The sequence below is a fragment of the Curcuma longa genome, chromosome 3, assembly GCF_044706935.1.
Source record: "Curcuma longa cultivar G26 ecotype Majalengka, Jawa Barat chromosome 3, ITB_CL_G26_1.1, whole genome shotgun sequence".
Classification (NCBI taxonomy): domain Eukaryota; kingdom Viridiplantae; phylum Streptophyta; class Magnoliopsida; order Zingiberales; family Zingiberaceae; genus Curcuma; species Curcuma longa.
In genome coordinates, this window is record NC_133863.1 from 13,341,870 (window position 1) to 13,356,330 (window position 14,461).

Sequence of the window (14,461 nt, forward strand, 5' to 3'; positions counted from 1 at the left end):
AACCTTTTCGTACATGCGTATTATGTTAGTTTATCATAATTAATTTTAATTTGAAAATAATAAAATATAATGTATTTTATAAAATCAATTAAATTGAAATGGATTGAGTAGATATTGAAATGATTATTCAAATTTAACTTATTTTTTTTTTACAAATTTAAATTTAGTTAAGTTTGGTTTGAATTTATATAAATTTTTTATATTTTTTATTATAACTTTTTTATTTAAGAGTTTTTTATTAATAAATATAAATTTTAAATTTTTATTTGTGAAGATAATTTATAAATATTATTTACGAATAACTCACCATTGAATATTACTTAACTAAACATTTATTTTAATGAGTTATTTTAAATTTATTTATTTAATTAATGATATATATTAAATAAATATAAATAAATTTTCATCAAGTTCAACATTAAATTATTTACTTAATATTTAATTTATTTATAACCCTAATTATTTTAATTATTACCCTTAAATATTAACATAATAAGAAAAAAAACCTTGGTTATTCCCATAATAGCCGACGGCCCATCATTCTCCACTGGTTAAAGGTTTGTATATATCGGGAAGTCTTCACATCCCCACCTTCTTCCACTGCCGTCTTTGCTTCTCTCTCCTTCCGTTGCGACTCAACGGCATCGGAGGATCAGCCGGAGTTTCCATGGCGGCATCTAGCCCGGCGAGCCTCCTGCTACAGAAGCAGCTCAGAGGTATAGATCGGTTCGCCTCTCGGATGGATTGGCCAGGCCGCTTAGGGTTTCGATCGATGTTTTGCTATACCAATGATACTGATGTTGATTAAATATGGTGATTCTGAGATTCATGCACCATCCTTGCATGATTACATGCTGGCGATCGTCGGCTCCTTTGTAGTTGAGCCCGTCGTCAGTTACATGATCTGCACACATTGCCACTCATGGGTTAGTGGTACATCAGGAGGGTGTGTGCAGTTGCTCTGTCATGCTCCGCTCGGCCGCTCAGGGGTAGTGGTTCCGCAGCGTGGTAGCATACAGGGATCCCTCCTTCGCATCGTGACACGAGGAGATGAGAGCTTTGCTCCCCCATATGATTTGGGGCAGGAGGATAGGTGTACTCCGACAGCATCCTGTCCACTCGGTCACTCAGGAGCAGTGATGGCAGAGTGCACAGTTGTCACAGCCCTACCCACTCGACCTCACCATCGTGGTGACGGTGGCTGACTGGCGTCAGGGGTGACCATGTCATTGCATCATGTGCATACTGCATGGATTGCATTTATGTTTGCTGCATTTTGGTTGTTGCATTTGTTTGACATGCACATACAGGATACCTGATGCATTTTGGTAGGAGATTCTGGTATGTACAGCTCTCTCATTCTTCTAGTTTTGTATTTCTTACTATCCTTTCAGGAGACTGTACTGTTATGACTATTACTGCTAGGGATAGTTTACTATACATGTCTATTGGATATCCGCTGGGTTCTTTGAACTCACCCCGTTGATTACATTCTTTTCAGGTTGATGTCAGTCTGGAGCTGCGCTGCTAGTCCCCTATCGAGATGATGTCTTCTCTTTGGTTTTGGTTTTATTATGTTATCGATAGATATGTGTCAGAACTTGATCTGTCTGATGGATTTTCATATATATGTTTCGGTTTGTGGTATGCATGCTATAGTATAATAGTTGTGGTTATTATCTCAGTTTTAGTACTTGTGATTTAGTTTTATTATGTTTATGGATAGTAGCCGTGTAGGCTTATTTGTGGCCTTGTAGGCCTTCTTGTTATATATGTGTATACAGGGAATTGCAATTGTTACAGGGGAGATGCTGTCGAAATTTTCGGTCAGCCATCTCCCGGGGCGTGACAATTTATTTGGTATCAGAGCGAGGTTTTTTATTGTAACGACCCGGCCCCTCGGCCCCTTGGGCGACCCAACTAGTGGCCCAATCGGCGGTCCCTTGGGCGGCCCAACTAGCGGCGACCCCTATGTCGTCAATCGACGACCCTCGGCCGTGTCGTTACTCACTAGGACTTTCCACCCCTGGCCAGTGGATTTTTGCCTCCCCCAGGATTCGAACTCTAGACCTCCAGGTTAAGTACTAGAGTTTATGAATCCTGGTAGCCAAGTGAGATGCGCTCACTTGGCTACCAGGATTCATAAACTCTAGTACTTAACCTGGAGGTCTAGAGTTCGAATCCTGGGGGAGGCAAAAATCCACTGGCCAGGGGTGGAAAGTCCTAGTGAGTAACGACACGGCCGAGGGTCGTCGATTGACGACATAGGGGTCGCCGCTAGTTGGGCCGCCCAAGGGACCGCCGATTGGGCCACTAGTTGGGTCGCCCAAGGGGCCGAGGGGCCGGGTCGTTACAATAAAAAGGCGCTTTTATTTATTGTAACGACCCGGCCCCTCGGCCCCTTGGGCGGCCCAACTAGCGGCCCAATCGGCGGTCCCTTGGGCGGCCCAACTAGCGGCCCAACTGGCGACCCCTATGTCGTCAATCGACGACCCTCGGCCGTGTTATTACTCACTAGGACTTTCCACCCCTGGCCAGTGGATTTTTGCCTCCCCCAGGATTCGAACTCTAGACCTCCAGGATAAGTACTAGAGTTTATGAATCCTGGTAGCCAAGTGAGAGCTTCTCACTTGGCTACCAGGATTCATAAACTCTAGTACTTATCCTGGAGGTCTAGAGTTCGAATCCTGGGGGAGGCAAAAATCCACTGGCCAGGGGTGGAAAGTCCTAGTGAGTAATAACACGGCCGAGGGTCGTCGATTGACGACATAGGGGTCGCCAGTTGGGCCGCTAGTTGGGCCGCCCAAGGGACCGCCGATTGGGCCGCCAATTGGGCCGCTAGTTGGGCCGCCCAAGGGGCCGAGGGGCCGGGTCGTTACAATAAAAAGGCGCCTTTTTATTGTAACGACCCGGCCCCTCGGCCCCTTGGGCGACCCAACTAGTGGCCCAATCGGCGGTCCCTTGGGCGGCCCAACTAGCGGCGACCCCTATGTCGTCAATCGACGACCCTCGGCCGTGTCGTTACTCACTAGGACTTTCCACCCCTGGCCAGTGGATTTTTGCCTCCCCCAGGATTCGAACTCTAGACCTCCAGGTTAAGTACTAGAGTTTATGAATCCTGGTAGCCAAGTGAGCGCATCTCACTTGGCTACCAGGATTCATAAACTCTAGTACTTAACCTGGAGGTCTAGAGTTCGAATCCTGGGGGAGGCAAAAATCCACTGGCCAGGGGTGGAAAGTCCTAGTGAGTAACGACACGGCCGAGGGTCGTCGATTGACGACATAGGGGTCGCCGCTAGTTGGGCCGCCCAAGGGACCGCCGATTGGGCCACTAGTTGGGTCGCCCAAGGGGCCGAGGGGCCGGGTCGTTACAATAAAAAGAAACTCCTGAAGATGCGTGTTGAGCCTTCAGCGAACAATCACGGCTCAAGTGTCTGGGCAGTTTGCAATAGTAGCAAACTAACTGCCCCAGGGAGCAGGCTGATATAAGGTGATCTTTAGCCCCACATCGAGTACAATAAGTGTCTTTGCCGGACTTCTTCTGATCCTTTCGGGAAGACTGGGAGCGTCCCGACGAAGATTGTCCTGTCTTCGGGGGCTTGCTCGATGCCCCAGAAGTAGTCTGACCGGACTCCTTACGACTGCCACGCTGATGTCCTGATGTCTGTGGCTGCGGGCTCTGTGCTGAACTCTGAGCTTGCTTACTTTTCTTTTTATCCCCAAATGCCCTCTGCTGGGCAGACTCTATCAGCAACGCTCTATCCAAAGCCTCCCTATAGGAGGAAAGACCAAATCCAGCTATCTTCACTTGAAGATGTCCATCCAGCCCTTGAACAAACTGTAGCATCCGGGCGTGTTTATCAAATCCAAGACTTTCCACCCCTGGCCCAACTGGCGGCCCAAGGGGCCGGGTCGTTACAGCAACGGCGACGGCGGGGTGGCGAGGGAAGCCTATTTATATTTACAAAAAATAATATAATTAAATAATAAATGAATGGATAAAAAATAATAAATCAAATAATGAAATAGGATATCTTAATCTCGAGAAGCGAGAACTCATTTGGTTGAAATTGTATTATTATTATTAAAAATAAAATTTAAGAGTTCAAAAATAAATAAAATAAATATTTTTCATGTCTAATGATGAATCATTTCGATTAGCATCTCACCAAGCACTAATAGCAACATCGATGTGAAAAAATAAAGGTAGTGTAAATAGTATTCGACAAAGAGTAGCAATTGAGGATATATCATTCTTCGATAATGTGTTAGCCATTTCACATCAAAGCTGATGCGATGCAGAATCTCAATTTTGAGTGATTTAGTTAATTAGCTAGATAAAATAAGATTATTATTATTTTTACATAAAGATTTAGTGCTAAGTCAATGCCCACCAAAATTAGTCAAGAACATCATCATATCAAATTCTAATGATTTCCAATAATATAATTAATGCCTAGACATCTCAGTTCTTTAATCAACAATATAATGGATGAAAGAGTGCCTAGCTTTGCGGATGTGATGCAATGGTAAAGCAGAGTCAAAATTTGAATTTTAAATAAGATGAATATTTTAGATGTGTACATAAATTGTCTATTTCTTTGATTAATGAGGCAATATTTGAACACCTAGCTTGATTATAAATAATAATAATAATAATGGATGAAGAGCTTAATGAACATATTCTTTGAATTGCCAAAGAAATTTGAGATGAAAGTAATAGTGATCTTCAGAATCAAGTATAGACCTATATATGGATTAATAGACAACATATATTAACCCATATCACAGCCATGGCCCACCACTAGCAGCTATAATGACTGCAAGAAGAATAGCCTCTGAGACATATGGTTGAATTGGTTAATGTGGAATAGACTTATTGAAGTGGACAAGGGTCGAATTTCGATGAAGCTGAGACAATATCCTTTATCATAGTAGTGAACTGCAACTTTTTGATTTACCTCTCTTCATAGATGATCATGGGATTGACCGTATGGGATCGTTGAGATGACGAATTTCATCATTTCAGTGTGAAATGACTGACTGCAAGAAGACTAACTCATTAAGAAAGCAATTGGGATTACAAGGGAATGCAAATATTTTATTTTTTATTATTTATTTATTTATTTATTTTTGGAGAACTGAGAACATCAGATTTGGCTTTAACTACATCATCGGCTCAATCCAGTGATAAAGCATTGGATTCAGAAGAACAATAAATAAAAAGTCAAACCAAAAAAAACTTTTTAAATAACTTGCAGAGCAAAAAGCGGAGTCTTGACACAGCCATTGATTCACTTGAAATTCCACAAGTACGTATGCATGCCTCATTTCGTTGATGCAGATCAAAATAGACCCAAGATTCCCAGACTTTCAGATCAGTTGATTAAGAACGCTAACAAAAGATTTGCAGTACTTTAATGATTAATATATTTTTCCAATATGGAGTATATTAATCCAACGACGACGGCAAAGACCAATCACTACTTATTCTACTAATCAATAAATTAAACTGGCTGGTGATTATATTTGTTTAATCCAATCTACTGCTGCTCCTTCTCTTTATATATATGTGTGTGGATAAGGCACAGGCAAATTAATCTTTGCAGTACTATTGTTTATCCGTTTTGTTGTAATATAATTAAGCTAAGAACAAGAGCTAGATAGATATAGACGATCGATGGGGAGTTGTTGCAGCCACGGCCGTGTCGCCGCATGGACAGACGAGGGCGACGCCGACGGCGGGATGGCGAGGGAAGCCTTGGACAAGCTACGAGAGAAGAAGAGGAGGGCGGCGGAGGCTTGTACGGTGGTTAAGGTTAAGATTTCCAAGAAGCAACTTGAAGAGTTGTTGAGGAGCAGCACGCGGGTGTTAATGGCGGCGGTGGTGTGGAAGTCGATGATCGGCTTCTCATTGCTGGAATATAATCATGAACCGAGGCGTGGTTTGCCATGCGCGTCGTCGGCAGCCGAGGTGGGCGCCGGAGCTGCAGCCGGTGCCGGAGATGGCCGGGGAAGACGGTTGCTTATGAAAGTTGATGCATCAGTTAGTTAATTGGTTAAACCATGTAATTATATATAATTATATCTTTTCATTTTTTTTCATCTTTAGCGAAAAGGGTTGAACATGGAGAGAAGTTAATAAACAATATCCACTGATAAAATTTATGAATCATATTTATTAAAAAAATTCTTATTAAATTTATAAATAAATAAATAATTTCTAAGAGGAATAAATGAGATTGTAATATCACACTCATTAACTAAATAAATAAATTTAAAAATATTAATTTTTTAAATAATTAAATTAAATTAAATTAATAATTTGATAACATTTAAACAAATTAAATTCAAATGAAGTTTAAAAAAATAATCAAGTTTGAATAATCATTTCAATTATTTGATTCATTTTAAATATAAATTTGACTTAACTCAATTAGCTTATCAAATAAATTTAAATAAAAAAATATTTGGTTCGACTTCTCATTTAAAATCCTGATTAGAGATAGGTACCAAAATATCACCAACAAAGTTGATAGACATACGATCATTTTATTCTTGAAAAAAACCTAGCTATTGATATATATTAGTGTTGGATTTAGAGTCCATTAAGTGAGATGACATATTATTAACACACGTATTTATCATTGTACACAAACTCATTATAGTAATCTAACTTCATATTTTACCCCCAAACACTCGTAATTCACAAACCCATCTAACTTCCCTCCTTTAAATTTAGAAAAGCTTTTTTTATCGAGGAAATTCGTAATTTGCAAAGTGTGGAATTTTATTTAGGAGTAAGTTTTAGCACTTCTCACCACTTATTTGAAAAATTATTTGGAGGGCCCTGAACATAATGACAGTGTTTAATTTTTATGCATAAATTTAAATATTAGTAAGTCAAAAATGATAGTTAAAAGAATCAAAAAATAACTATGATAAATGATAAGAGAATAATGATAAAATATAATCGTATATCAAAATAAGACAATAATATATAGATAATTGATGAATATTATGATATAAATATTAATTTTGAGTGTAAGGTCCATTTAAAATCAACGGTCAATAATGGTATTATCTTTTAAATAATTTATAAATTTGTTATAATGGAATTTTTTTTATGCTTGATTGTTAAATACTAAATTATTTAATTTTTGATGCTAATTTAGTAGAAAATTAAAAGAATAACAACCTCATTATTCTAAAATACCATTTTACTTTTTGTGTTTTGCATAAAATAGCACCACTTTAAAACTACTTTACACAAGCAACTCCATAATTTTAAAATAAAAACGGAGCTCTTTTTAGTAATTTTGGAAATGTTAGGGAGATATTTTGATAATACCCATACCTATACCTCTATTCCATTCAAGCGTTCAACGGATAGGAGGGATGAGTTGCAGAGAGGAGAGGGGGAGGGATGGCTGATTGTTTACTTTCCGTCATCTTTTACCATTTCAGGAATCAGAATCAGCCCAAATTCCAAGTCTTCCGTTCCACTGCATCGTCCGCTTTCCCTTTACATTGACATCTTCGTCATCAACAAACACTCCATTCCTTTCTTCTTCGGTGGATTTCCTCCTCCCTCGCTCGCCCTTTGCCCGGCCGATCCCTCGCCGGAGCGAATACTACTCATGGCGGCCCCTTCCGCCTCCTCTTCGCAGGCGCCCGAGGAGGAGAAGGGAGGAGAGGATCGACCGGACGCGCGGCGGAGGCGGGCGAAGCCCTTCGCGCACGCCGGTTCCCTGGGCGTCTTCGTCCTCGTCGTCGCCGCCGCCCTCGTTCTCCTCCTGCTGCCGGGCCTCAAGCACTCGCACTCGGACTTCTACGGCCTCGTGGTCCTCTTGAAGCAGACCCCGCTGGCCGTCGCCGGGCGGAAGGGGGGAGGAGGGTTGTGCGATTGGTTCGAGGGCGAGTGGGTGTGGGATGAGGAGCATCCGCTGTATGCGTCCGAAGGCTGCGCGTTCTTGGATGAGGGTTTCCGCTGCTCCGAGAACGGGAGGTCCGATCGAATGTACACCAAATGGCGGTGGCAGCCCGCCGGCTGTGAGCTCCCCAGGTCACAATTCCTCCCCCTTTTCCCCCCAATTTTTTGATAATTTTTTTGTTTATACAAATCAAACAATACCATGCTTTATTAGTAGAAAATCTCTCTTCTCCAATAGGAATGGATTCCTTTCCTATAGCATTCTTAGACGAAGTTAGATTTTAAGACCAAAATATTGAAATTCTCTATAAATTTCCAATTAGTATTCAATTTGTCCGAAGCAACATCTTCTAGTTTACATACGAATCTCTTGTTCTTGGCATGTTCATACTAGACATTTTATTCTCTATCTGTATTGAGATTATTTCAAAAAAAAAATGTAGCAATAAAGAAAAAGTTAAAACGCCGGCTTCTTGTAACGCCGTCGACTGCAAGGAAGATTGAAATGGATGTTTATGGTCTACCACTCCCGGCACACATAGTGGTTTACAACCAATTTGATATATAATTGGTAAACAACAACAGAAGCGCTTATTTAATTGGTAAACTACAACATCCCGCTCCTTGATAAACAATTGCACTCAGCTTCTACTATAATATGAATTTATGTATTTGACCCTCAAAATTTGGATTTAGCACATATATGAATAGTAGCATAATGACCGTAAATGACTTGAATGCCCTTTGATTTTTAAAATTATATACCTTGATAGTTGTCTACTAAAAATTTGCCATTTACTTATTATATTTGTTCAGTGTTTTAGGATAATAGTTGACAGTGAAATTAAACAATATACAACTTTGTAATTGTTAATAAGCTGTTTTCAGAGTTTTGACTTTCTAAAAAGTGAATACGTTAGCCCATTATAATATAAAATTTTATTTCTAATTCATATACGGGTTATTTCAAACTATATTATCATAAATAATCGTTCCCTAACTACTACACAATTTAGTAAAATAACAGTTATAATGTGTAAAGTAAGTATATATATATATAAAATTATTTTGCTTAGGTTATTACATCTAGACATCTTTTTCCCTAAGAGCATCCACAACGCTCTCTCATTAATAACACCTGAATATTAATAAAAAAATAAAAAAAATACATGTTCACTGCCATGAACGCGTTCAAAAGTATTAACGCGTTCATGTAGACCCCACCACATTGTGTATTAACATGGTGTTATTAACGCCCCCATTAACAGCGTTGCAGATGCTCTAAGTGAAAAAGTAAAATAGTAGGTAAAAAATCATCATACTGTCAATATAATCTTCATCTTATTTAAGATAATCTTTTTATGTGGTACTCAATGTAAACAGAGAAATTCTTTAAAAATCTGCATTTTTGGTAGTCTTTTAAGTATTCCAAGAGTAAAAATGCTAGGAATGAACATAGCTCACAGGAAGTTAAGCCTATACCGAGTAAAATTACTCTTGACGTCAAGGGTGGAGCAACCTTAAAAACTACCCGGCTTTAGCTCGGGTGCCCGATGACACTGAAGAGGAGCAATAATTCTTCAGTAAAAGATGAAATCTATCATCTCAGCGGCTCTACACAGTCGATCCACATCATCTATGAGGAAGTGTAAATCTGAAAATTACAGTTGACCACTATGAGGGAGGGCATTGCCTCAGTAAAAACGAGCAGCAATTCAGATTTATGACAGAAGGAGAAAGAAAGAAGGTGTGCGAGAGAGATTTTTGTTTTTTGTGATTAGTCCTGGATATAGGCCAGAGAGTAAGTGACTGTAGCTCCTAGTGTTGCCCTTATCGGAGGGAACTTATACAGAGACTAAACAACTCTTCACACTGATCTTATTATTTTTAAAATAAGAAAAGGTTTGCACTGAGAGTATTCTACTCTAGCCTACTCTCTTTGTAGGCTACTGGTTTTTTAAGAACATATGTTTTTTAGTCTTACTTTTTCTCTATTCATGGATTAGATTTGACTCGATCAATTTGCTGGAAAAGCTACGGCACAGAAGATTGGTCTTTGTGGGCGATTCAATTGGAAGGAATCAGTGGGAGTCTCTCCTCTGCATGCTTTCTACTTCGGTTTCAAACAAGAGCACAATCTATGAAGTAAATGGAAGACCTATTACGAAACATACAGGCTTCTTTGCTTTCAAATTTGAGACATACAACTGCACAGTTGAATATTATAGATCCCCATTTCTGGTGCCCCAAGGTCATCCCCCTGTAGGTGCACCAAAACATGTGAAGACTACTCTCAGACTGGACTTCTTGGATTGGACATCAAAAAGTTGGAAGGATGCTGACATCTTAATCTTCAACACAGGGCACTGGTGGAACTACGAGAAGACCATTAGAGGGTAACTGATATCGAACTTCATTTTTCATCTAAATTAGTTGTAGGAAGTTGTTGCTGCAGGTTATGGATTTATATACAAGTAATAGTTGCTCTAAGATCCTGCCTGTTTATTTGTCAAATGTGATTTCATGTGTTTTACTATTTGCTGGACCAACAAAATGTTTGATTCTAAGAATCAACATATAATGCTTTGTGATTCGTGATTATCCAGCTTGTTCCAAGATCTGTAGCAACAGCAGGGAGCTCTTTTTTCTGAAATGGCATTGTATACCAATGTCACATGTTGCTTGGTGTCTATCATTTGTTTGTTACTTTACCTCTGATTTCTTTTTTCTTTGGCAAAAGAAGACAAAGTAGGTAATCGGCAGAAGTATTATGATGAGTCAGGAGAATTTGTAGCAAAGTCCTGAAAGGCTAAAAGAATTCTCTAGTCAACTTTGCACAACAGTGATAGCATGTATAGTTAGATTTTTTCTCTGCGCGTTAATGACTGTTTATTCATTATATACATATTTTGAACATGGATTGCATATTTTGAAAACATTTTTGGCTTACTAGTATCCGGATTTAACTGCAAGATTCTTGTATCTCTTTTAACTGCATAGTCTGATGAAATCTTCAAGTTAGACATAAGTTACTATAAGGAAGCCATTGGAGCTTCAAAGCGACTGAGCAGAATGGGTGTCAATTGTTCTTACTTTTGTACTCGTTTCTTAACTTTCAAATACTCGTAGATCATCCTTTATTGTTGTGTTTTTTAGTTATTGCAAATGCAATCCTCAGCGTGCTGAAAATTGGTAAAAAAAATCTTATCACTCAGGGGTTGCTATTTCCAAGTGGGCGATCAGGTGAAGACAGAGATGAGTGTAGAAAATGCTTATCAGAGATCAATTCAGACTTTGTTTCAGTGGATTCATAAAGAAGTTAATAGGAATAAAACTCAAGTCATCTTCCGTACATATGCTCCTTCTCATTTCAGGTTAGTACTATTATGGATTATCAAGTTATTCCTTGTTTCTACTTGATGGATAGTTAAAAGTGTAGAACATGATATTCCTTCTCCATTAACGCATGCTCTTCCTTTGCCTGAAAGCTGAAAGAAAAAAAGAAATGTAGGAGGAATAACATAATGCTTGCACGCAGAGTTGGTGACTGGAAAAATGGAGGGAGTTGTCACTTGGAGACAGTACCAGATTTGAGCCCTTTGCCGTTATCCTTAGAACCGTGGGAACATTACCTGGAACCATTTAGGGAAGTTCCCTCGGAGAATTTCACAGCAACTGAAGTGCTAGAACTGGATCTGCTAAATGTGACACAGATGACTGCTCGTAGGAAAGACGGTCATTTATCGAGATTTTACCTTGGTAATTCTGCTCTTGCTCCACTTCGCAGGCAAGACTGCAGCCATTGGTGCTTACCTGGAGTTCCAGATGCATGGAATGAGATACTGTATGCACTTATAATGCAACGGGAGTGGATGATGCATAAGAACATGACCATCATGGGCACCACAAGGGTAAAGCTGGCCCCTTATTAACTTGCACTGATTTTGCAGATGATGGAAGATTATTTTTACTGAGAAATCTTCTACAGAGTGCAACCACCATTGTTAAAAAGGATCATTTTCTCATGTTGAGAATGCTTCTCCATATAGCATATTGTCCCTCGATTATGTACTTCCAAGTTTGGGATCACCCAATACACGAGTACCACGGGAATCACAAACTGAGAAACTTACAGCTTAGAAGTTCAGTTGCTGCTGAGCTAAGTTGTTTGGAATTATTAACATTTTCTTTGAATAAGAATCACACAATCTTTCGATTTTCAATCTCCAACATTAACTTATGAGGTTGTTCTCTCTGGGTCTGTGTGAGGTTGGATATCCTCAGTATACATTCTGGAGCTTGTTTCTTGTTTGGCCTAAATTCTTGAGCAAATTATTGTTTACTGTGCTAATAGGGTTCCTGAAAACAAAATGAAGCCCCATTTGCAACCATTGTTGAAGTACTCATCGATCTATGGTCATCTTCAGGCGAATAAATGAACATGATCTTAAAGCACCTTGAGAGATGAAAATAAATGAATAAATTAATTATCATTCTGAAGTTCAGAAATGCTCCCCAAGATTGTCAGAATCAGGTTGATATCCTTCATCACCCAACTGCCTCATCAGAATAGTTAGCATTGTGTATAGATGCTGATATCTTACAAGTTTTGTGTCTTCTACAAGAAATCTATAAACAGCCCCATCTACTTCGATCCAACTGCAGCTGGAAATATTCATCATTGCTTTCTCGTGTATCAATTTCCTCACTCTTGCTACATCAGTCCAACTGCTAACACTGGCAAAAATGTTAGATAGCAGTTTGCAACAACCTAAGCTTGCCTCACCGGACGAAAGAACAAGCCATCCAACTTCACTAGCCAGTTGAACATTCCCATGGATGCGACAAGCACTCAACAAAGAAGACCAGATGACAGAATTCGGTGGGACTACCATCCTTTGTATCAGCTCAACAGCTTCACTTAGATTCCCTGCTCGACCAAGAAGGTCAACCAAGCAGGCATAATGCTCAACCTTAGGACTCAATCCATAGTCAAGCAACTTGTGGAAATTAGCTTTACCTTCCTCTACAAGGCCTGAATGGCTACATGCCGATAAAACACTTACAAAGGTAGAATCATTTGGCCTCACACCGAGTCTCTCCATTTTCACAAAGACTGTTAGAGCATCTTTACCATATCCATGAACTGTAAGCCCTGATATCATTGCGTTCCACAAAACGACATCTTTATTCGGTGCCTTCACGAAAACTAAGCAAGCGTCGTTAATGCCCCCACACTTGGAATACATGTCAACAAGAGCAGTGGCCAGAATTACATTCAGCTGCATTCTCTTTCTAGCCAAAGTTTGATGAACTTCTCTCCCAAGATCCAGAGCTCCCAGGCTAGCACAAGCTGAAAGCAAATTGACCATGGTAATCTCATTTGGTTCGACGGATAATTTCCTCATATGATGATACAATCTGATTGCATCTTCCGGGGAACCTCCATGAAGGTATCCGGTGATCATAGCATTCCATAACCCCACATTTCTGTCACAAATACTATCAAACACTTTCCTTGCCTTTCCAACATATCCACTTCTTGCATACATGTCTACCAGTGCTGTACTAAGAACTGAATCCAATGTGATCATATTGACCTCGATGAAACCCGCTACCCATTTTCCGACCTCCCAATTTGAAGCATTTGCACATGCAGATAGGAGGCAAACCATGGTGGCTGAGTTGGGAAGAACATGTTCAGCGGAAACAAGCATCCGTTTGAAAAAATAGAGCATCTCTGATATCATTCCCTGCTTCCCAAATCCATCGATAAGGGCCGTCCAGCAGACCACATTTTGTATGTGAGGCATTTCTTCAAACACCGAACGGGCCATGTTCATGTCTCCAACATGTGCATATCCAGAGATGAGGGAGTTATATGACACCTCATCGCTCACAGGCATATCCTCGAGCACTTGGCGGGCGTCCTCGAGGAGGAGGCACTTGCAGTACATATCAATGAGGGAATTACCTACGTAGAGGTCGAAGATGAACCCTAACTTGACAACGTGCGCTTGCACCTGCCGGCCGAGGTCGGCGGAGGAGAGGGCGGAGCAGGACTTGAGCAGGGGCGGGTAGGTGAAGTTGGTGGGCCGGACGCCTTCAAGGAGCATGCGGGAGTATAAGGAGAGGGCGAAATCAAATGGGCCGGATGCGGAAAAGGCGCGGATGAGGGAGGCGTACGCGTGGTCGTTGGGCGTCGAGGGGAGGCGGCGGAAGACGGCGAGCGCGTAGTCAGGGGAGCCGAGCTCCGCCAGCTTGCAAAGAAGGTGGTTGTGGAGGGGGAGGCCGCAGAGGATGATTTGCGCGTGGACCTGCCGGGCATGGGAGGAGGTGGCGGCTCGCCGGACGAGGCCGAGCAGCGGCTGAGAAGAAGACATACATCATCGGAAAATCATCTACCGTCTCTCTTTTCCACTTTTGGCTATCGGATCTCGATACAATTGGACGGGTTTCAGAAGAAGTATCGGATCCGATTATGGCTAAGGTGTGTCCTTTTCTCATATAAATATTTTATGCGGTGAA

The 14,461-nt window shown here is 40.6% G+C and overlaps 2 protein-coding genes across 2 annotated transcripts; one reads left to right on the forward strand and one right to left on the reverse strand.

The window, feature by feature from the left end:
- The first annotated feature begins 7,640 nt into the window (after positions 1 to 7,640).
- LOC141824609 (protein trichome birefringence-like 10) lies at positions 7,641 to 11,936 on the forward strand. The gene is made up of 4 exons (XM_074711926.1): positions 7,641 to 8,065; positions 9,940 to 10,329; positions 11,149 to 11,307; positions 11,472 to 11,936. Exons 1-4 carry the CDS (start codon positions 7,641 to 7,643, stop codon positions 11,863 to 11,865), a joined length of 1,368 nt encoding a protein of 455 aa, XP_074568027.1. The 3' UTR covers positions 11,866 to 11,936.
- A 122-nt stretch (positions 11,937 to 12,058) lies between these two features.
- Positions 12,059 to 14,261, reverse strand: LOC141824611 (pentatricopeptide repeat-containing protein At1g08070, chloroplastic-like). The gene is made up of 2 exons (XM_074711927.1): positions 14,120 to 14,261; positions 12,059 to 14,036 (listed from the first exon to the last, which is right to left on the reverse strand). The coding sequence occupies exons 1-2, from the start codon at positions 14,259 to 14,261 to the stop codon at positions 12,436 to 12,438; spliced, it is 1,743 nt and encodes a 580-aa protein (XP_074568028.1). The 3' UTR covers positions 12,059 to 12,435.
- Between the last annotated feature and the right edge of the window lie 200 nt (positions 14,262 to 14,461).